Below are 23212 nucleotides of genomic sequence, written 5' to 3'. Positions count from 1 at the left end.
GGCAGCGGGTGCTGCGCCACGCGGGCCCCTCGCCTGGGCAGCAGGCACCGCCCCACCGGGGCACGCCAGTGGGCGGCCTGCATGTCGCTCAGAGCACGGCCCGCCCCTCCCACGCACCCATTGGCCCGCCGCCTCCCCTCGCTCGCCGATCGGCCAGGCGCGGGCGGCCCTTCCTGACGAGGGCGGGCAGGCTCGGGGCCCACCTGGCTCCCGCGCAGCCCCGGCCTGGCCCGGCCCGGCTCCTCGTTGCCGCCCGGCCGCACGGGGCGCCGCGGGGCTGGAGGCAGCGGGGGCGCGAAGGGCGTCAGGGTGGGCGGGCCGGGCCAGGCCGGGCCGGGCTGGGGTGGGGACCGCGCGGGGAGACCGGGGCTGTGGGGCCTGGCCCGGCTGCGCACCGCTGCCCTGGAGCCGGTCCTGGCCCCGCCCCCCACCCCCTGGGCCCAGCTGCACAGCTGCCCCCCCGCCCCCGAGCCTCCCCTAAGCCCCCCGAAAGCCGAGCCCGGACACATAGCCCAAGCCTAAACACGGAGCCCCCACCAGAAACCTGAACCAGGTGCCTGTGTTATGAGACAACCCTGGAAGCTCAGGAGGAATGTTCATGCTGTTTAAACTAGGCAGGTTAGGACAACCTCTCTCACTACTTTCTGGAAAGAAGCATTCTTTAATCAAGGGTATCCTGGAACTGCTAAAGCCCTAAAAGAAGCATGAAATCCAAATGTTTCATTTCTAGGTACGTATTGCGAATTTGGCCAAAGAATTGGAGGTCCAGGTATCCCTGACTGAACTGTCCTCATTAGAACACCAAAAATCATGCCCACAGGTCAGAAAGACCCGTGCCCAGGTGAAGACCCCTCCCCTGAGCATGCGTAGGAGTAAAATGGTGTGTAAGCAAAGTTAGAATTGTATGTAAATCACTAACCAATCAGTGTAAAAGGGAAAGTTGCCAACCTTGCAATTTGTATAAATGCTACTTGGAAAGGCAGGGGGTTGTGCTTGATTTGTGGGAAAGCATCCCACAAATCTCCCCTGAGAGCACCCAGGTGTGCGCAACTCTGCAATAAAGAAGCAAATGTCTCTCCTGAGTGTGTAACTATTGGTCTATGGCACACCGGGCGACGGATCCGCTTTTCGGACAACAGCAGTGGCAAACCTTTAAGGAAGCGTGCACAAAACCATGGCACGGGGCTGCCCGCGCCCGGGAGAAGCTTCTGGAACCCGGCGGCGCAGCGCCGTTAGGCAACACAGGGCGGGGGGGGAGGTGCGCCGAAGGGGGCACAGTCCCGCTTTCTGATTGGCCCTGACGTTGCAACGGTGGGGGCGGAGACCACCAGAGACCCCAGAAGCCCCTGGGCCATTTCTGGAAGGTTCCCGGAGGGTGGACTGCGCAGGACAGCTGATTTGCGTGAGACGCGAGGAAGCCCCCTCCCGAGGCGGGGCGAGCGCCTAGAAAAACCGCAGCCTCTGTGAAGCACGCGCGCGCCTGCCCCCGGAGGATTGCCATGCCCGTCATCAACATGGCGGGACCCAAGGGTGGTGACCATCTCCTTCTCTATCTTTCGCTCCTTTCTCTCTTTGTTTCTTCTTATAAACATTTCAAGAGAACCCCTTGCCGACCATTTACGTTTAGCAGGTTTAGGTTGCCTCCAAGTTAATGTTGTTTCTAAGTTCATGTTAATGAATAAAGGCTGGGACCGATGGTTTCATGTCCTTTCACCTTAATTTAGGCCAGGGGAATCAGGAAACCTGGATCTCTATGACCCTGGGGCGTAACACTGGCCTCCACCCGAACCCTGGCCTTGGCCTTCCTCGTCCTCTACCCCATCTTTCACTTGCAAGTTTCTTGCTAAAGCCGCCGCCAGTATATTGCCTTCTTGTTCTTTTGCTCTTTCTGTCTTTCTTTTACTTGCTCAGCTTTCTGTTTTTCCTCTCAACCATCATAAATGAATACTGCTACACTTAAAATCTTTTGTAAAGTCTCCTCTTGCCAGCCCGGCATGTGCTCTTTAAAATACTTCCGTGTATCAGGGGCTGCTTGATCTACAAAAACACTAATTGCGAGTGCCTCATTGAAGTCTTGTGGGGTCATTCCTCCCTATTTTAGCAGGGCTCGCTGCAGACACCCGCAGAAGTCACTGGGGTGTTCATCTAATCGCTGTCTGCATTCTTGCACGTTAGTCCAATTTACTCCTCACTTTCTGCATGCTCTGATTGCTTCTACTAAATTTCAAAGTCCTGTTGGACACACGGGTCTCTCTCCTGCATTCTTATAATCCCAATTTGGATCATTTGCTAGCCAGGGGTTTCTATTTCCCCCGGCTTGCTGCGCTAATTCCACACCTTTGTTAATTATCTTATCCCGTTTATCTGGTTGAAATAATTCCCTCCAAAGAAGTTGGGTATCAGTCCAGTTTGGGTTGTTCCCGGTGCATGTATTAGAAAAGAACTTGCTACGTCACTCAGCATCTTCTCTTAATCTCGACCTTTTACTCTCCCATGAGGCAAGGCTGCCAGGGTTGCAGGGCTGATCAGTAAATTCCTGCAGCACAGGAGGAGGGTGGTTGGTTCCTCCCATTCCCCCTGGCTGTAAAGTGGCAGGATTAGTCAGCACCTTGGAGACCATAGGATAGAGTCCAGCAGCCAGTAGAGTAGAGGGAGGAGGAGGAGGAGGAGGAGGAGGAATGACAGATAGATCATCAGGCATATAAGGTGGAGTAGAAACTTTTGGAAGTTGGTCTGGGGTCCTAGTGTCTGGTAACATGAGTGTTACCTTTGGCGGGTTTCTTTCCTCCCTCCCTTCTGGCTCGAATGCTCTCATGCTCATGCTGAATTATCTCAAGAACACCAGTAATCCCTTTGAGTTGGAAACCTGTCTTCTAGACAGTTTTGCAAGAAAGTTAGTTCCTGCTGGACAAAAGTCCCTTGCAGTGGCCACCGTTCTGCCAGGTTGCCCTCCTTTGTCAAGAAAGGCCAATCCTCCCGACATAGTTGGATCAATCTCTCTCTCTTTTTTTTTCCTTTAGGTTCTTGGTACCATCAATCTTACTGCAGTTTTGCAGACTTTCGGCTAAGGGTGTGCCCTTTTCTATGCCAAAATTATTTTCAATGATTTCTCAGTTCCTGAAAAATGTGTCTTATGTTCATCAGGTAAACCTTTCTTTTTTTTTTCCTCTCTCTTTTTTTTTTCCCCCCTTCCCCACAATACCCACCTGCAGCTGGTGTGATCACACACTCTGTCTCTCTCAGTCTCTCTCTCTGGGAATCGCACTCCCACCAGCCGAGTCTTTGACTGCTAGGACTGCTGTCCCTTCGCAGTGGGCGGCTTTATCAGCCAACAGGTGCCCCGGTCGGTTCCCAGGTTATGCACACTCACACACTCAAAGTATTGTTCACACTCACACCAGTCACGGTGACTCTAGATTTCTGTTTTTATAGTCTTGCGGTGCCCCTTACGCTACTCAGGCTGCACACTCCCCTTTCTGCGTTGATCGAGATGGGACTCAAACCTATCCCAATTCCGGGAATGGGACTCGAACCCATCCCACTGCCTGGTACGCCTTCGGGCGATCAGCCCGTGTACCCCTTACAGTGCACTTTGTTACCAAACCAGAATTTAGAATTGAGGAGGGAATTTAAGACTCACCTTTTCGGTGCCTCTTGGTGCCAAAGATCCCAGGTGAACTCACCTGATGGCACCAGATGGTCATTTGGAGACGAGAGGCCCTGACAGTGGTCACCTAGGGTCCCATCTGGGTCACCAAACTTATGGAAAATTAGGCTCGCCAGTCACCATAACAGGGTCCAAGCCTAGGTTCCCGCTGAGAAGTTCGGAACCATCTCAAAGTGAATTCAATAAATAAATTTTAATGATGTGCGTGTAGTAATTACAGCTCGAGCTGGGTGACCCCAAAGAGGGACCCCAAACAAAGAAATCCCTGGGCAATTCGACCCTTGCAATCTAAGTTCCCCACCCGCCAGGCAAAGGTTCAGACCAATCGTAATGTTTGGGTCTGGGGTCTTCCTGGTCTTCATTGGCTCCCATTGTTGTCCCTAGGCAGGCTGCTTTCCTTCTCTTTCCTGTGGCGGCTTCTGTTGATGGATTCCCCTGCCTTGTAATCTTCCTTCTCATTCCAGCTTGAATCACTTCTGGGGCCCCTTCTTCCTGAACCAGGTGAAAGTTCCTCCTGTTACCTGAGTGCGGCCTCAGGCTTCAGCAAATTCAGCTCCTCATGCTAAGCCAGTTTGATAGAAGTTGTGCTAAGTGGTCAACTCTAGACCATTTCAGTTCACTATTCTTTAACATGTTATTTGTCGTTCGATTGTGTTGGTAAGTGAATTCCAAACAGAAGGTTGTATTAGACAAGGGGGCAGCTGAGGGTGAATGGTCGACCCCGGGAAAGGGGGCCCATGCATCCCATGGGGGTAAGGCTGTGATTGGCTCCATCTGTGGCAGGGAAAATGTCAAGGTCATCTGCTGCCCCTGCAGCAGCATTTGCCTGGGCAGCGGTGAGGGGAACTGCTGAATCTTCTGCTGAGATAACATCCCTCATACATAAAAAACAGACCTCTTGAGGGCTTGAGAGATGCTGCGTACAAGAGGAGTCAGAGCATTCTAAGGGACTCAATTTATCCAGGGGTCAGCAGTACCCCCAGGGGAAAGGGAAAAGAAAACAACCATAAAAATGGCTGGCAACCATACACGTTGCCCTGACCGGTGAAGGTGGTGTCAATGTAGGTGTCAATGTAGGTCTCGCAGGGCTAAGCTTGCTCCCATTCCAAAAAACAGGCTTCCAGAAAGAACTCCGATGGCAATGTTTATCTCCCCATGGGAGAGGAGGGCGTATTCTTCTGGGGACGGAGTGGCATTTTCCACCTCTCAAGAAAGCACAGTTGCTTTGGTTCACTTGGATAAGAGATCTTGTTCAGATAACAGGTGATGTTGGCCCTGGTCGGTACAAGCAATGCAAGCCCATCTCCAAGGTGGGGGGTGCATGTGTGAGAGTAACAGGAATGGTTTTACCATTGGGTAACTTGGCACAAATTCCAGCTGCAGCATTCCTGCTAACTTGAATCAGCTTCTGCTCTTCCCGTGAGGGGACAGAGGAAAAAGCTCTCTCAGTCAGACCTCCCCAAGGCATTCCTCCATCCGGCAACAAACTCCAAATCCGATGGGCTAGATAGAATATCCCCTTCTGTAGCGTGGGACACGTGGCTCTAGCCTGAGGAGGGAGGGCAACCTCCCATATTCCCCGCAAGAGGGCAAGTGGGGTCCGGACTGTAGCATCTGCATCATCTCCGCTGATAGACTCTGTATCCGATAGTGCTTGATAAACTGCAAGGAACCCTTGCTCAGGGCTTCAGCTTACCGGTGTGTGGCTCCCCTCCACGTTCGGGACCCAAAGGGAAGGGGGATAAGGAGTGCGCCTGCTGGGGGCCTTTGCCACAGTCCCCGCTGATACGCTGCCTCACTAATCCCAATCTGTAACTCGCAAGGCTGAGGTAGAAACCCTAGAGCCAGAGTTTGATGTTGCTGAACGGAGTGAATTAAGCCTTTAAGGGCTTCTTTGTGCTCCAGCCCCCATCTCCATACTGCTCGTCTCTTTAATAAATTATAAAGTGGTCTGGCAACTGGACTAGCACCTGGAATATGTTTTGCCCAGAACTGCCGCGTCCCTCACCCTTGATTTGATTCTTTTGCATGGGAGGAGGGAGGTGGAAGATTTTCTAACTGGGTAAGGCCATCTGGAGGAGTCATCCTCTGGCCACCCCACTAGATCAGCCCCAGGGATGGGACTTCCTGATTTGGTCCTTTAGATTTCTCGAGGGGAATATTCACCGCCAGAGCAGCAAAGTGCCTCACAACGGTGTCCATGGCATGGGCCACTGCTTCTTCAGGATTGGCCATGAGAAGGCCATTATGAGGCCCTATGACTCTGAGCCAAAGGATGAAGCTTCTTTAACACACACAAACCAAACAACAAGCACGTGCGGTAAGACCGTTTCAGCTTTCTAATACATAACCACATGTACTGACTTTCTCCCCTTCTGGAGGCCCCATTCCCTTGCCTCAGCCCTAGTTCCAGTGGGGCGTCCCCTGCTTTCCTCAGCCCCGTTGGGAGTTTCACGCTCGCAATGAGTCTGGTGAAGACCACAAAATGTCCGAGCACGAGGAGGCCTTATACAGCCTCTGCCAGCGCTGAAGTTTCCCTCAGCACAGTGATCCGTGCAGTACGTGCTGTACATGCCTGCTGTGCCTGCCTCAGGGCGATGGCGCAGGGCAGCCATTTCAGGTTAGCCAATGGGAGAGGGGAAGGCTTCACAGGTTGCTCTCCTCACAGAAACACAGAGAAGAAGCTAAAAGGGTTTATTGGAAGCATAACATGGGCTGTGGGACACGATGCGGCAGCATTGCTGTAGCAGCCAGGAGAGAGCCTCCGTCGCTCTGCCTCTTTGCTCTGCACCATGCCCCATCTCGGGCCACCTGTCTGGCAGCTGCATCCTCGCGCTGTTCCTCTCACTGCCCTGAGACACAGCGGCAGCTAAAAGCTCTGCGCAGAGCCCGAAGCGCTGCCCTGAGCTGCAATGGCCATCGCCTGGAAGGCGCAGCATGCGGGAGGGCGGCGATGCCTGTGGAGGAAGGAGAGCTGTGGGCGAGGGGCTGGGCAGGCGCAGGGCAAGCACCTGCCTGTCCCTGGCACCAAGGGCTTTCCCGAGGGCTCATGGCCTCGGCATGGCCAGCCCCTGGGTGCTTCCTGCTGCCAGCCTCAGTGCCGCTCGCTGTGCTGTCCCCAGAATGGCTCTCGAACTGGGTACCTACCTGAGTCCACCTCTGGCGTGGGCCGGAGGGAAGACGATGACTTGTGCTCCTCTTGGGGCTCACAGGCAACCTGCATGGGGAGAGCAGGAACACACCCCTGTGTGATATCAGCTGGCCATGCTCAGCATCCTGGTGCCCTGGGATATAGGAGGGGGCAAAGGGTCTGGGGTGGGGGGATGCTGTGAGTGGCCGCGAGCCCCAAGGGGAGGCACATGCAGCTGGCTGGGCAATGGCACAAGGCTTGTCTTGGGGCCGTAGCAGCAGGGCTGGGCCGGGGGCCACGACGGGCAGCGGGGAATGGAGGTGGCCGGGTGCGTGGCACAAGGGGGCTGGCTTGCTGGCTGTGGGAGGCGGCTGCTGCTGGGGCTGCCCCTGCCCTCCTCGCTCAGCATCCATGCCCCAGGGCTGGATGCTGTGCAGGCCGGGGAGGGCACGTCAGCCCGGGGCCTCTGGCACTTGGAAACGCAGAGCACCAGGCATCTTCCCCAGGGCAGAGAGTGCAGAGCGCAAAGGGCTGGGGGGACAGCTTCTCACCATGGCCGCAGGGGACCCATGCGATGGGGCAGCTCTTCTCACCCACCCTGCACACCCCAGACGCTGCTCACACCGCACCTCCCTTTGGTGGTGGGTGCCGACGCCATGCTCCTTGCTCACCTGGTGAGGAAGGCCTGCGGCCAGGGCAGAGCCTTCTGCTGCGCTTTCTTTGGGCAATGGTGGTTGGAGAGGCAGGCTGTTGCTCTCCCCACAAGGGCCTCCGCACAAGTGGGAGGCCTCTGGCGCAGCCTCTGCGGGAAGCGATGGAGGCAGAGGAGCATTTTCCCCTGCATCCTCAGGGTCTCTGGCTGTGGGGGAGGCCTCCGCCTTTGCTCCTGTGCTGACCAATGGGGCCAGAGGCACACTGTCCCCCGCGTCCTGGCAGCCTCCCGCCAGAGCAGATGCCGCTGCCTCGGCTCCTCGGGGCACTGCTGGGGCCAGAGGCGTGCTCTGCAGGTCACCAGCTGCCTCCCTGGCAGCATCTCTGCCCTTCACAATGGGTGAGCAGGGCACCTCCTCAGGACACGGCTGTGGGTCTGCCAAGAGGCTCCTGAGGCTCGGTCTGACCCAGCTCATGACCAAGGCCGTGTTTTTCTCCAGCTCCTCCCATTGCAAAGGTTCTTCTTCAACGTCCTCTTCCTCATCACTCCACTCCATGCCAGCATCCTCCGGTGCTCCCCGGACTCTCTTCCCAGCTCCCAGCTCCTGCTCCCTCCTGGGCGCATGGGCGTACAGCCCCTCCTGCACCTCCCACTTGGACCTCGCGTCCTTGAGGAGCTCCACTCGTGTCACCTCCGGTTGCCACAGGTTATAGAAGGAGTTTCTGGCACAGAGCTGAAGCCAGAGAGGCATATTTGCGGCAGCCAAGAGTCGCCCCCAGTGGGTGCTCCGCAAGCTCCGGCCGCCGGCGCTCACCCCAGGAGAAGAGGCCGGGCTCCGGCAGGCTGGCGTGCTCCACACGGCACTGGTACTCGTGCTTCTCTGCAGGGAGGGCCTCAATGCTGGCCCAGGTGTGGTAGGTGCCGTCGCCGTTGGGTGTGACGCTGCCCCGCTTGGTCTCCTGGGCTTGGATGCGGCCCTTTTTCAGCCAGCTGATGCTGATGGGCCGTGGGTAGAGGCTGTGAGGGTCACGAAGCCGTGGCTCTCCTTGGCTGACACTCTCACCGCAGGGTGCTCTGGGGAGACGGCGCGAGGGAGGGAGGTCAGGCAGCTCGCACCCAGCCCCGGACGCACGCGCCGCACCGCACCACCAGCAGCACCCTTGGGTGCCCGGGCCCAGCGCTGAGCCCGGGGCCCATCCCCGTGTCCAGGGGGTCCCACCTCACCCTCACCTCTCCTCTCCAGCGCGGCCCTCCCGTACTCCACGTATCTCCACAGCCACTCCATGCAGCTCTTCTCCAGGTAGTGCTTCCACTTCTCAGACACAGACTCATCAGCCTCCCACTTCCTCTTGGTGATTAGGGCAGCAGCATCCGCCGCGACAAACGTCTGCATGTCCTTGTCGAAGGCGATGAAGTCCTTCCCGTCATAGCCTGCAGAAACCCCCAGATCCCGCCGTCTTCCAGGAGGTCACAGCTGTACATGGCCTGCACTATGTGATACCCTGAGACACAAGCAGGGAGACGGGGGCTCAGGGGCAGCCCCAGCCCCACGGAGCTGCTCGGACCCCCTTGGCGGTGGCCCCCACCCCAGCCCCGCACAGCCGCCGGGACAGCCGGGTCCCGGCACGGGGCACCCCGCGGGTTCCAGCGCCGGCACCGGAGCAGCTCGGCCTCCCGCCAGGGCCGGAAGCGTTGGGGGCGTCACCGAACCCCCTGGCACCCAGCACAGGGCCGGGGGCACCCTAGACCCGCACACCCCAGTGCTTACGGCTAGCGGCTGCCGCCAGGAGCCCCGACCCAGCCCCTGAAGCCCCAGCCCGTGCTCACCCCTGCTCTGGTTGTAGTGCTTCTGCAGCGTGTCCAGGCCCACTCTGTCAAACTGTTGATTGCCGTATGCGATCTGGGTCTGCCTGTCCCAGTAGTCCTGACCCTCCTGCTCCATCCAGCCCACGCGGGGCACCATCCTCTGCATCTCACTGTCGTACTGCAAGAAGGTCTCTCTGTCCACGTAGCCCACGGAGACGAAGGCGGGCAGGCCCGGGCTGGGCTCCGTCATGGCGGTGAGGAAGTAGCGCAGGGAGTGGGGGCCTGCAGGGACACGGGGGGCGGTCAGGGACAGGAGGATGGGGGGGGGACTGGGGGGTAAAGAGCTGGGGGTCCCGCGGGGGTGTTGAGGGAGTTGGGGGAGGCAGCACGTCCTGGGGGGGGGGCAGGTGGGGGGGGCGGGGGGGCAGCACATCCCGAGTTGGGGATGTCGGGGGGAGGGGTCGAGGGGGAAGCATGTCCCAGGGGGGCAGGTCAGGGGGTCCGGGGGGGGGGGGGAGAGCACATCCAAGGGGGCCAGGTCGGGGGGGTAGCATGTCCCGGGGGGGCAGACCGGGGGTGGCAGCACGTACCGGCAGGGCAGATCGGGGGGGTCGGGGGGGGCAGCACGTACCGGGGGCAGGTCAGGGGGGTCAGCACGACCCGGGGGGCAGGTCGGGGGGGGCCGGGGCGGCAGCACGTCCCGGGGAGGCAGTTCGGGGGGGGCCGCACGTCCCGCGGCGCAGGTCGGGGGGGCAGCACCTCCCGGGGGCGGTTGCAGGCCGGTCCGTGGGGCTGCTGACGGAGAGCCCGGCGGGGGGGGGCAGAGGGGCACCCGGGGTCCCCGCCCGCCCGCACTCACCGCTCGCCGCCGCGCCGCCGCCCCGCAGCAGCAGCAGCAGCAGCAGCAGCAGCAGCAGCAGCAGCCGCCGCCGCCGCCGCCACGGCCCCATCGCCCGCCCCGCTCCGGCCCCGCCGCTCGTCTCGCGCTCAGCGCCGCTGCGACTCGGCCGCGCGCGCCCGCGCCCCGCCCCCGCGCCGCCATTGGCTCCGCTGCGGCACGCTAGCCAATGGCTTCGCGCGTGGGTGCGGGCGTCACCGGGCGCCGGGCAGATCCCGGCGCGACAGGTTGTGAGAAGCGAAAGCGAAAGGCGCGACCGGTGAGGCGGGGGGGAGGGGGAGCCCGGCGCGGCCCCCGTGGCCCCTCCGGGACCCTGGGCCCCCCCCGGCCACGGCCGCACCCCCGCGTCCCCCCGGGACCGCAACGGCGCCCGGAGCCGCCGCGCTGCCGCCGGGCTCCCCCGCGGGACGCTGCCCGAGTCCTTCCCGCAGCCCCGGGCCCCCCCGGGACCTCCCGCGTCCCTCGACTCCCCCCAACCTGCCCCGGACCCCCCCCCGGGACCCCTCCTCGGGGCCCCCAGAGTCCCCGGGCTCCCCTCAGACCCCCCAAGCCCCCCTGGACACCCCCCCGGATACCTGGGGCTCTCCCCAGACCCCCAACAACCCCTGCAGCCTCCCGGGATCCCTCCTTGGGCCCCCCCCCAGTTCCTGGGCTCCCCTAGACCCCCCCAAACCCCTCTGGACACCCCCCAGATCCCCCCAGGCCCTCAACACCCCCCTGCACCCCCCTGGGACCCTCCCGGGATTGCCCCCAGTCCCTGGGCTCCCCCCAACCCCCCTGGACACCCCCCCCCAGACTGTTCCAGGCTCATCCCAGACCTTCAACACCCCACTGGACCCCCCTGGAAGCCTTCCCAGGGCCCCCCCAGCTCATGAGCACCCTCCCCATGAGCGCCGCACCCCTGGCCCCCTCCCCACACTCCCTGGAAGCCCCCCGGGACCCTCCCAGCCCTCCGGCTCTCCCCAGATCCCCAACACCCCCCTGGACACCCTGCCAGACCCCCCCAGGCTCCCCCAGCCCCCCAACACTCCCCTGGACCTCTCCAGGGCCCTCCCTGGGGGGCCCTCCAGGGCCTGGGACCAGGCCTTGAAGGATGCCCAGACGGTGGCTGGGGCTCTGGGGAATTCACCAAACTCAAGTGAGGTACAGTCAGAAAACAATATTCTTGTACTAAGAGACACACCAAAAAACAAAAGTTGTTGTTCTAAGAGACCCACCAGGAAACCGCGTTCTTGTGTGAACAGACCCACCAGAAGACCGCGTTCTTGTTCAAAGAGACCCAGCAGAAAACTAAAGTTCTTGTGCGGACACCCACCAGAGAAGCAGTGTGGTTGTGGACACCCCCCTGGACACCCCTCCTAGACCTCCCTGCAGACCCCCAACACCCCCGTGGACCTCTCCAGGACCCTCCCTGGGACCCCCCAACTCCTGAGGGGGCCGATACGGCTCTCCCGTTGGGGGCGTCACGCAACCCCCCCCCGGCACCCAGCGCAGGGCCGGGAGCACCCCAGCAACGCAGCCCCCAGTGCTGACAGCGAGCAGCTGCGGCCGGGAGCCTCCCCGGGATGTCCCCACAACCCCGCCCCCCCTGGCCCTTGTCTGGTCCCCCTGCCCCAGGGTGCCCCTCTGTGGGCCCAGGCGTCCTGCCCCTCCCTCGGTCCCCGCCGGGGACCCAGGCATCCTGCCCCTCCGCCCTGGATGTCCCCAGTGCCCGGGCCGCTCTCGCGCCGGTGCCAACCCCAGCTCGTTGGCCACAAGGACGCTGGGACGTGCTGGCGAGGGCACGAAGCAGCTTTATTTCGGGCACTGCTGCCTCGGCCCCGGTGACGCAGGGTTTCAGGGCCGTGGCAGGACGGGGACGATGGGGTGCCAGTGCTGGGCTGTTTCCGTCCCCGGAGCCAGGACAGGGGGAAGCGGCTGGCGGGGGCTCCATCCCCCAACCACCCAGTGCCGCCCTGCGGGTGAAAGCACCAGGACTCGCTCCAGCTCGGAGGGGGCTGGGCCCCAGGGCCAAACGGGATGAGGTACAGTCAGAAAACAATATTCTTGTGCTAAGACACCAAAAGACAAAGTTCTTGTTCTAAGAGAACCACCAGAGAAACAGCGTTCTTGTGGACACCCCCCTGGACACCCCTCCCAGACCTCCCTGCAGACCCCCAACACCCCCCTGGACCTCTCCAGGACTCTCCCTGGGAACCCCCCAGCTCTTGAGGGGGCCTCTATGGCTCCCCACAGCCCCTGGGACCTCCCCTGGGATGTCCCCACAAGCCCGGCCCCTGTCTGGTCCCCCTGCCCCAGGGTGCCCCTCTGTGGGCCCAGGCGTCCTGCCCCTCCCTCGGTCACCCCTGGGGACCCAGGCGTCCTGCCCCTGGCGACGCGGGGTTTCGGGGCCGCGGCAGGACGGGGACGATGGGGCGCTGGGCCGTTTCCGTCCCCACAGTGCTCAGGTGCCGCCCGGGGGGACACGCGGCGAGCGAAGGGGGGAATCGGGGCTGCCCGCCGGGGCCGGGGCCGGGGCCGGGGCCGGGGCCGGGGCCGGGCTGGCCGCGCCGCTCCCTGCGGGGAGTTGTCTCCGGGCAGAGGCCAGGCACCTCTCCCGGGGCTCCTCCGGTGCTTCTGCCCAGGAGCCGCCAGCGCTGGGCGCCAGGAGCCTCCGGCCTCGCTGCCGCCCGGCCGCGACGTCCCTATGGGGGTGGAGGCAGGGGCGCTCCCAGTCCCCCCGGCAGTGACTGGGAGGCCGTACTGGGACGCGGGGCTGCGGCCTAGGGGGCCGGGCAGGGCCCTGGTGAGCACAGCAGGGACCTAGGGAGTGGAGTGGGATCACTGGTGCTGACGGGTGTGCACCCTAGGGTGCTGGGCAGGGACTGGGGTGCGGGACTGGGATCGCTGGTGCTGACTGGTGTGCACTCTACAGTGCTGGGCAGGGACGAGGGACGGGACTGGGAGCACCAGTGCTGGCTGGTGTGCACCCTAGGGTGCAGGGTTGGCACCAGGAGTGGAGTGGGAGCACTGGTGCTGACTGGTGTGCACCCTAGGGTGCTGGGCAGTGATTGGGGTGCGGAACTGGGAGCACTGGTACTGACTGGTGTGCACCCTAGGGAGCTGGGCAAGGACCAGGGATGGGACTGGGAGCACTGGTGCTGACTGGTGTGCACCCCAGGGTGCAGGGGGAGCCTGCTCCCTGCTGCAGCAGGCGGTGGGGGAGGTGCCTGTGCCGAGCTGTGCCCAGTCTCAGCCTCTGCCTCTTGCAGTGGGTGGCGGCGGCAGGCCAGGAGCCTGAGCTCTTCTGCCCCAGCGCCCCGCCATCCTCGTCCTCGCCGGGGCCCTGGCACCCAGGCCAGGACAGCAGGAAGCGGCCTGGGGTTGGCGCAGGCGGGCGGAGGCTCCATCCCCCCAACCACCCAGTGCCGCCCCGCGGGTGAAAGCACTGGGACTCGCTCCAGCCTGGAGGGGGCTGGGCCTTGGGGCCAAATGGGGGGTGCTGCCGGCTCACCCCCCTCACGCTGAGTGGGGCCAGACCCCCCACACACACCCCAGTGGGGGGCTGCCCCACGGGGCCGGGCCTTGAAGGATGCCCAAATGGTGGCTGGGGCTCTGGGGAATCCACCGAACTCGAGTGAGGTGCAGTCAGAAAACAGCATTGTTGTAACAGACACACCTAAAAACAACATTCCTGTGCTACGAGACACACCAAAAAAACAGCCTTCTTGTTCAGAAGCCCCCGAGAGAAACAGAGTTCTTGTTCGAAGAGGCCCACCGCAAAAACAGAGTTCTTGTTCGAAGAGAGCCACCAGGACAAGTGCTGAAAAATACTGCAAATTCTCTATTTCCCAGGCAACCAGCAGATGGAAACCCTGCCTCATGCACCAATAAACCGGTGAGTTTTACCCCAGCTCCGAGCTGGGACCACGGCAGGAGCAGGCTCCAAACGCTCCTCTTCTCCAGGGGCTTCCCACCACCTTCACAGCTTTTTGCAGCACGTCGGAGCCAGGGAGCAGATCCAAGGCGTGGTGAGACAAAAGCCTGAGCCCCCGACCCGCCCCCGGGTGCCCACCTGCACCCCGCAGCGCCTGAGCACCCAAACGGGGCGGGTTTAGCCTCGAGCGGGGCGTCAGGTGCTGCTGCTCCCGGGCTGCAGGAGCCGAGGGGGCTTGGCAGCGTCCCGGGAGCTGCAGCGAGGAGACAGCGAGTGCTCGGGTGGGCTGGGCCCCACGCTGCCCGTGCCACCGGGTCCGGCCGCGGCCCCTTGCTTACCAGGACGGAGCGCTTAAATGGCGGCATTGCTTCCTGCAAAGACAAGAGAGGAAAAATCAATAACGGCAGAGCTGCGGGGGGCGGGGGGGTGTCCCAGCACCCCCGTGCGCGCCCTGTCCTGCGGGTCCCGGCCCCATGTCGCCATCCCCCATGGGAGCTGTGCTGTGGGGCTAAATCCCCCCTCCCGGAGCCAGGGGAAGGGGCAGAAGCCCCCAGGGACCCAGCCGCAGCACCCGGCCGGCCAGCAGCCGGAGCAGGCAAAGCCGGGCCGGGGCAGAGCACGCCGGGCCGGGACCCAGCCCTGGAGCCACCTTACGGGCGCCAGGAGCAGAGGGCAGCGTCCAGGCACCTCAGCCTCCAGCAGCGGGACGCCAACCCTTTCCCTGCCCCGCAGCTGGGCAAAAGCTGCAGGGCGTGGAAGAGGGGAGACGGGGGCAGGCGGGGGATGGGACGCGCCAGACCCACGGCCACCAGAAACCAGAGAGCAAATGCCGCCCCGCTTCCGGGCGCGGCCCGGGACGGAGCGGCCCCGGCACTCATCTCTGGCAATCGCGTACCCCTCTTCCTTCCTCCCTGCGGGAAGAAAGAGGCATCAGGCCACATGGCCCCTCGCGGCCTGGCTCCGCTCTGGCCCCAGGGCACCGGCTCAGGCCCCTTCTCCTCCCGGCCTCCCTCCCCCAGCCTCCCCGACCCCAGCGCTTTACCGGATCTGCTCCTCCAGACCACAAAGCCAGCAATTGCCGCGATGACAACGACCACAGCGATGACCGCCCCGAGGACGATGGGCAGCAGGGAGCTCGGCGGCTCTGGAAGAGAGCGGGGCCGTGAGCGGGGGCCATGAGCCGCCCCCAGCGGGCGCTCCGCGAGCTCCGGCCACCCGCGCTCACCCCAGGAGAAGAGGCCGGGCTCCGGCAGGCTGGCGTGCTCCACGCGGCACTGGTACTCGTGCTTCTCTGCAGGGAGGGCCTCAATGCTGGCCCAGGCGCGGTAGGTGCCGTCGCCGTTGGGCATGACGCTGCCCCACTTGGTGTCCTGGGCTTGGATGCGGCCCTTTTTCAGCCAGCTGATGCTGATGGGCCGCGGGTAGAAGCCGTGAGCCCGGCACGACAGGGTCACGAAGCCGTGGCTCTCCTTGGCCGATACTCTCACCGCAGGGCGCTCTGGGGAGACGGCGCGAGGGAGGGAGGTCAGGCAGCTCGCGCCCAGCCCCGGACGCACGCGCCGCACCGCACCGCCAGCAGCGCCCTCGGGTGCCCAGGCCCAGCGCCAAGCCCGGGTCCCGCCTTGCCCTCACCTCTCCTCTCCAGCGCGGCCCTCCCGTACTCCACGTATCTCCACAGCCACTGGATGCAGGTGTTGTCCAGGTAGTGCTTCAGCCTCTCAGTCTCATTCTCTGCCTCCCACTCCCTCTTGGTGATTACCGCACCAGCATCCACCGCGACAAACGTCTGCGTGTCGTTGTCAAAGGCGATGAAGTCCTTCCCGTCGTAGGCATCCCGCAGAAACCCCCGGATCCCGCCGTCCTCCAGGAGGTCACAGCCGTACATGCGCTGCAGTGTGTGATACCCTGAGACACAAGCAGGGAGACGGGGGCTCAGGGGCAGCCCCAGCCCCGCACAGGGGCTCGGACCCTGCATTCAGCGCAGGGCTGGGGGCACCCCAGACCCGCAGCCCCCAGCGCTGGTGGCGAGCGGCTGCTGCTGGGAGCCCCGGCCCGCGCTCACCCCCGCTCTGGTTGTAGCGCTCCTGCAGTGTGTCCAGGTACACACGGAAAGCCTCCTGACAGTCCTGATTGATCCGGGTCTCCTTGTCCCAGTGGTCCTGACCCTCCTGCTCCATCCAGGCCGCGCCCGGCACCGCTCTCTGCGTCTCACTGTCGTAGCGATCGATGAGCTCTCCGTCCACGTAGCCCACGGAGACAAAGGCGGGCAGCCCCGGGCTGGGCTCCGTCACGGCAGTGTTGAAGTAGCGCAGGGAGTGGGGGCCTGCGGGGACACGTGGGGGTGGTGAGGGGCTGGGGGGGGCACGTTGGGGGGCATCCGGGGGATCAAGACGTCCCGGGGGGACAGCACATCCCGGGGGCAGGTCGGGGGGGTCGGGTGGGGCAGCACGACCCAGGGGGCAGATCGGGGGGGCAGCACCTCCCAGGGGCAGTTGCAGGCCGGTCCGTGGGGCCGCTGACGGGGAGCCCGGCGCCGGGGGGGGCAGAGGGGGGCCCGGGGTCCCCGCCCGCACTCACCGCTCGCCGCCGCCCCGCCGCCCCCCAGCAGCAGCAGCGCGAGCGCCAGCAACAGCCCCGGCCCCATCGCCCGCCCCGCTACCGCCTCCTCGCTGCCAGCGCCCTCGCCCTCACCCAGCGTCGAAGCCCACGGCGGCCACGCCCCCGCGCCGCCATTGGCTCCGCTGCGGCGCACTGCCATTGGCTGCGCTCTGTCCCGCCCGCCAATAGCGGCTCTCGTCGGCTGAGGCGTCCCCAGGCGCTGGGCGGATCCCGGCGCGGCGGGTTGGGAGGAGCGACAGCGAGGGCGCTTGCGGAGGGCGCTGCGCAGCGCCGAGCCGCGGCTCCCGCTCCGCCTTGTCGCACGGCCATTGGCCCCGCCGGCGGCCGCCCGCCAATGGCGCGGCGCGGCAGCGGTGACGCCGCCGGGCGCCGGGCAGATCTCCGCGGAGCGCGTGGTGGGCGGGAGGGTGGAGGCGATGTGGGAGGCCGAGGCCGATGTGGGGACGGAGACGACGTGGGGATGGGGACGACGTGAGGATGGGACACCGTGCGGATGGAGATGGAGTTGGCTCTGTCACAGGGACAGGGGCACGCTGTGGGGATGGGGACGATGTGGGGATGGGGACGATGTGGGGATGGGGATGCCATGGAGATGGGGATGGAGTTGGCTCTGTCGCAGGGGCAGGGGGACAGGGACACCATGGGGATGGGGACATGGTGAGGATGAGGACGGCAGGCGAATGGGGATGATGTGGGGATGGGGACACCATGGGGACGGGGATGCTGTGGGGACGCTGATGGAGCTGGCTCTGTCACAGGGATGGGGGGACACAGTGGGGACGGGGGTCAGCTCCGGGGATGGAGTTTGGCTCGGCCAAGGGACGGGGACCCGGCGATGGAGATGGGGACCCGAGGATGCAGGGATGGGGGCAGGGATAGGGACAGGAGACCACGGGGACATGGCGATGGGGACACGGGGCCAGCAGTGGGAGCTCAGGGAGTGGTGCCCATCGAAGGCCAAGCGCCGGTAGGTGCCCCCCGGCCCACCCCTTGCACCCGTAGGTCTACTGGAAGATGTGGAAACCTGCCCAAGGTGGCACCCATGGGTGAGGAGCTGCCCGGGGACCCAGGCGTCCAGCCCCGTTGCACCCCAGGAGCCAGGCATCCAGTCCCATCAACACCCACACCCATCCATGGACCCAGGTGTCCAACCCCATCAGCACCGTCTGCCACCCATGGACCCAGGTGTCCACCCCTGTTGCACCCGTGGGCCCAGGTGGCCACCCCATCAGCACCCACCACCACCCATGGACCCAGGTGTCCAGCCCCATTGCACCTGTACACTGTGTTATCACCCATGGGCCCAGGTGGCCACCCCATCAGCACCCACCAGCATCCATGGACCCAGGCATGAGGTCCCATCAGCACCCGCGACCACCTGTGGACCCAGGCCCCCCACCCCATTGCACCCATGGTCCCAGGCCCCTGCTCCATTGCACCTGTGTCCCCAGCCCCCCCACCCCACTGCACCCATGGTCCCAGCCCCCTGCCCTATTGCACCCACGTCCCCAGCCCCCCTGCCCCATTGCACCCACATCCCCAGCCCCCCGCCCCATTGCACTCACAACCCGAGCCCATATCCTCAGTGGGAGCGCGCGCAGCGGGGGGGGGGGGGGGGGGGGGGGCACCTGCATGGGGCTGTGTGCGAGTGCACATGCGTGTGCCCTGTCCACCCGCACCCCCCTCCAATACCTCCCCCACCCGCTGGGTGCTCCTCCCCCCCCCCAGAAACGCTCCCTCCCCCCCATCACCAGAGAGGTCCAGGCATCCAGGCCCCTCACGTGTCCCCGTGCCCTGCGGCTGCCAGGATGTCCCCATGCTGGGGCTGGTGGCCATCTCGATGTCCCTGTGCTGGGGCTGTGCCTAATGACCATCAAGATGTCCCTGGTCCTCATGGCCATCAGGATGTCCCTAGTCCTCATGGCCACCAAGATGTCCCTAGTCCTCATGGTCATCAAGATGTCCCCATGCCAGGGCCATGCCTGGTGGCTGTCCCAACATCTTGGTGCTGGGGCCGTGTCTTGAGACCACCAGGATGTCCTCATGCCTGGGCCATGCCCTGTGGCCATCGGGACATCCCTGTGCTGTGCCCATGCCCCATGGCCATCAGGACGCCCCCACACCATGCCCACGTCCCAGACCAGCTGAGAGGGAGCTCCCCAGAGCTGTTGTTACTGTCACGGTTTATATGTTTTTAAGGCGCAGCTGTTGCAATGAGGTTCCTTGCCGTCCTTATCGGTAGCCAGAACCTATATCACTCTGACACACTCCTCTGGGCTCAACCCGCTGGCTGGGTTTTCAAACGGAAAGGGAACAGAAATCAATGAAAACTCGTGACAAAGGTCTCCGCTCTTCAGATTTAGACAACTGAAGAGTGGAGGCCCCATCACGAGTCCTCATGGCTGATCAGCATGCATGTGTAGATGTTGAGTCCCCTTTCACTTGACTTGTGAGGCAGCTTTGATGTGGGTCGGGCTCTTGACGTTAGTTTAGGCCACAAGTGGTTGGCAGCAGTTAATAGTGGTGGTGGTGCCAAAGGCAGTGTTATCACGCCCTGCACAAGCTGGGGCGTGTGTCCACGGGCGGGGAGAGACTACCCGGCCTACGCCCGGTCCCGCTCCCCATCTGTGAGCAGTGATACCTTCCCCTCCTCAGCAGGCCTTTGGAGTAAACAGCGCCTTGTCTGTCCTCCACAACGTCCCCATGCTGTGGCCGTGCCCCATGGCCATCGGGACGTCCCTGTGCCGTGCCTGTGCCCCATGGCCGTAAGGATGTTGTTACAAGACAACCCTGGAAGCTCAGAAGGAATGTTCATGCTGTTTAAACCAGGCAGGATAGGACAACTTCTATCGCTATTTTCTGGAAAGAAGCATTCTTTAATCAAGGGCATCCTGGAACTGCTGAAGCCGTAAAAGAAACATGAAATCCAAATGTTTTATTTCTAGGTACGTATTGCGAATTTGGCCAAAGAATTGGAGGTCCAGGTATCCCTGACTGAACTGTCCTCATTATAATACCAAAAATCACGCCCACAGATCAGAAAGACCCGTGCCCAGGTGAAGACCCCTCCCCTGAGCATGTGTAGGACTAAATTGGTGTGTAAGCAAAATTAGAATTGTATGTAAATCACTAACCAATCAGTGTAAAAGGGAAAGTTGCCAACCTTGCAATTTGTTTGTATAAATGCTACTTGGAAAGCCGGGGGGGGGGGGGGGGGGGGGGGTTGTGCTTGATTTGTGGGAAAGCACCGAGCACCCAGGTGTGCGCAACTCTGCAATAAAGAAGCAAATGTCTCTCCTGAGTGTGTAATTATCGGCTTATTGCACACCGGGCAACGAATCTGCTTTTCGGACAACACTTCCACACCCTTCGCTAGAAAACAGGAGCGTGACTTCTACACTCCTTCAGCTAGCCACGACCAACCATCCTGCTGGTGTGCTCAGACTGCATCCAGTCGCTGAGAGAAGCAGTGAAGCCAAGACAACAGGAAAAGCTGTTTCGGTAGCATGCCATGGGCAGCCTCCCAGCCCCCAGGACCCCAGCCCTGCAGCTTCCCCAGAACCAAAGCCTGGGCTTACCAACCTCAGGGCACCTCAGCACCTGCTGCCGAAGCCAGAGCTCCAAGTTCTCTCTTTGGAGCTCCCAAAAGCTCCCCTGGCCCTTGCAAAAGCGTACGCTCCACTGCCTGCCCAGCCCTTTCCTCCAGTGCAAAAGGTCTCTCCAGAGGAGGGGGCAGCAAGCTGGCATCACTCTGGTCTAAGGAAAGCAGGACAGAAGAGCCACAAAAGCTCCAGCCTTGCAGAAAAGAACAGAGCCCCTGATATGCTAGGCAAGACTGGGCAGAGAATGGAACACCCACCTGCAGCACTACAGCTCCGTGTGAAGCAGCAGCTCAGGCCAAGAGGGGAAAATGCTGGTGCGGAAGAGGAAACGGGTGCAAGAGTGGCAGAAAGGCCACAGACATGGCCTGGAAGAGCCAGAGTCACAAAACACCAGGTGAAGAGCTACAAACCAGCAGAATGCAGCGACTCGGAAGGGGGAGAAGCTGGACCTGGTGCAAGAGACCACTGAGGAGGGCATGTGACAAGAACAGCCTAACAGTCCCGGAAAGATCACAAGGACAGGCGAGTACAATCATCCCAGAAGGCACCTGATGAAGAAATACAGCTTGACATGACCTAGCATGAAGCACAGAAACAACATCGTGGCAGCAAGGGCACCCCCATGGCCATCCCAACTGCTGTCTACCTCCATTCACACTTTGGCTTCACTCCATCTGTTGTCCGAAAAGCGGATTCGTTGCCCGGTGTGCAATGAGCCAATAATTACACACTCAGGAGAGACATTTATTTATTTATTTCAGAGTTGCGCAAGCCTGGGTGCTCGGTGGTCTCCCACAAATCGAGCACACCCCCCCAACTTTTCAGGTAGCATTTATACAAACAAATTGCCAGATTTGCGACTTTCCCTTGTACACTGATTGGTTAGTGATTTCTTCATTCCCTGGGTCCCACCCCTGCTTCTCAAGGTCCTGATCAATTAACACTGTCCCAGCTAGGTCAGTAGACGTTATCTCCCAAGGTCCTGACGAAGAGGACATAATCCAGACCCCTTAATTAACACTGTTTCAACAGTGAGAGGAGGCTTTGCTTCCCAAGGTCCTGGCACCCAAACAGGCCTTATTTCTCAGCCTTGGCATCCTCCCTTTCGGAGAGTGGGGCACAGGAATGCAGACTGCTTGTAACTCCCTTATCTTTCCAGCCTGCACCAGCTCTGGGGCCCTTTCTTACCGAACTAGGAGCGCGGCCTAAGGCTTCAGCAAATTTAGCTACTTATGCTAAGCAAGTGTGCGGCTACTCATGCTAAGCAAATTCTATCTAAGATAGAAGTTATCCAAATCTACCTACTTCAAACATTCTTTCTGAGCTTCTCAGGGTTGCCTTGTAACAGTTCCCCCCTTTGAGACTTATATGATCATTTTCATATTAGTCTCACTCTTTTAAAATCTTTCCCATATTAGTTTCATATAACACTTAGAAATACATTGAATCACTACATAAACGCATACAAAAATTACTAGCATCAATCCTAGAATTGTTAAACATTTTTTAACCCATGAGCTCACATCAGGGAACCAGGAAGTCAACCATTTCCATATTTCTTCAAATCCGAAAGAAGTATCATCTTTCTGAACCTCATGTAAGATTTCAGTCTGCTTCCAGATTTCATTTAGATCGGTAGAAATTCTCCCGCTTTGATCCACATATACACAGCAACTAGTATTTATTACTGTACATACGCCTCCCTGAGATGCCAATAACATAAAGCTGCAATGGCATCAGAGGTTTTATCACTCACTCCCGACTGTGGAAACAGCCACCTTACAAATGACTGAAACCTAGTAGGTCGATCTGTTCCATAATTACTTCCAAATGGAGATTGTGATTCCAAAATCCTTCCTGATTCCCTTTAATTGTTTGGCTCAGGTAACCTAGAAAAGCTAACCACCACATTTCTCCCCTGGTTATTAAGGACAACATCATTTTTACACAGATACCATAACAACAATATTAACCCTATTCCTAACAAACAGATTAAAGCAATTCTTCCCTGAATACAATCTAAATTTAAAACCGATTTGCTTCCAATACAACTCATATATCTTTATATATTTTTAACTTTAAAGGTTGAACTTGTTCAGCTTTCCACGTCTCTCGAGGTACTGCTTTCACTCGGGTATAGTGGATCCAGGAATCAATTCCCTGCAGTTTCACAGCAGTATTTGTTGTTAGCAGTACAAGATACGGTCCCCTCCACTTTTCTACCAACGGCTCGTCCTTCCAGGTCCGAAGGTACACTTGATCTCCTGGCTGGAATGAATGTACAGGTGAATCTAAAAGTACAGGAGATCTTAACTGGATGTACCTACGGAGAGAAGTAAGAACCTTTGCCATAGACAAGAGATAATCACTTAAAATTTGATCGCCCTTAACGTGCATTTGAATTTCATTTCCAGTTAAATTTACAGTGTAAGGTTTACCATACAGAATCTCAAATGGACTAACTTTCTCCCTAACCCTTGGGGTTATTCTGATTCTTAATAATGCCAGAGGTAAAACATCAGTCCATTTCATCTGAGTCTCCTGACACAATTTTCCTACCTGTCTCTTAATGGTTTGATTCATTCTTTCCACTTTTCCACTGGATTGTGGCCTCCAGGGGGTATGTAAGTCCCATTTAATTTGTAGTATTTTTGAGATTTGCTGTACTATTTCTGCTATAAAATGAGGTCCTCTATCTGAAGAAAACCCTTCTGGTACCCCAAATCTTGGTATAATTTCTTTTAATAACATTTTTACTACCTCCCTGGCCTTATTGGTACGGCACGGGAAAGCTTCAGGCCATCCTGAAAAGGTGTCAACAATTACCAACAAATATTTATATCCATTACATTTTGGTAATTCAGAAAAATCAATTTGCCAGTAATCCCCGGGCATAAAGCCCCTTTTTACTTCCCCTGGGGG

The 23212-nt window shown here is 60.5% G+C and overlaps 1 protein-coding gene and 1 pseudogene across 1 annotated transcript; both read right to left on the bottom strand.

Annotated features, from left to right (window-relative positions):
• Positions 1 to 6347: 6347 nt before the first annotated feature.
• On the bottom strand, positions 6348 to 10289 carry LOC112997037 (class I histocompatibility antigen, F10 alpha chain-like; annotated as a pseudogene).
• Positions 10290 to 13775: 3486 nt separating this feature from the next.
• Positions 13776 to 16741, bottom strand: LOC112997036 (class I histocompatibility antigen, F10 alpha chain-like). Its single transcript, XM_064504460.1, has 6 exons — positions 16647 to 16741; positions 16132 to 16392; positions 15702 to 15974; positions 15295 to 15567; positions 15112 to 15213; positions 13776 to 14440 (listed from the first exon to the last, which is right to left on the bottom strand). Exons 1-6 carry the CDS (start codon positions 16711 to 16713, stop codon positions 14421 to 14423), a joined length of 996 nt encoding a protein of 331 aa, XP_064360530.1. The 5' UTR covers positions 16714 to 16741; the 3' UTR covers positions 13776 to 14420.
• Positions 16742 to 23212: the final 6471 nt, after the last annotated feature.

Source organism: Dromaius novaehollandiae, unplaced genomic scaffold, assembly GCF_036370855.1.
Source record: "Dromaius novaehollandiae isolate bDroNov1 unplaced genomic scaffold, bDroNov1.hap1 HAP1_SCAFFOLD_33, whole genome shotgun sequence".
Taxonomy (NCBI): Eukaryota; Metazoa; Chordata; class Aves; order Casuariiformes; family Dromaiidae; genus Dromaius; species Dromaius novaehollandiae.
This window is presented reverse-complemented; position numbering and strand designations above follow the sequence as displayed.

What these genes read in the sequence shown, in the direction of transcription:
- LOC112997036 (XM_064504460.1), bottom strand. Translation starts at nt 16,713, where the DNA reads ATGGGGCCGGGGCTGTTGCTGGCGCTCGCGCTGCTGCTGCTGGGGGGC. An exon ending in GGCCGCGCTGGAGAGGAGAG is followed by an intron (nt 15,568 to 15,701) that starts GTGAGGGCAAGG and finishes CCGTCTCCCCAG; the next exon opens with AGCGCCCTGCGGTGAGAGTA. An exon ending in GCCCGGCCTCTTCTCCTGGG is followed by an intron (nt 15,214 to 15,294) that starts GTGAGCGCGGGT and finishes GCTCTCTTCCAG; the next exon opens with AGCCGCCGAGCTCCCTGCTG.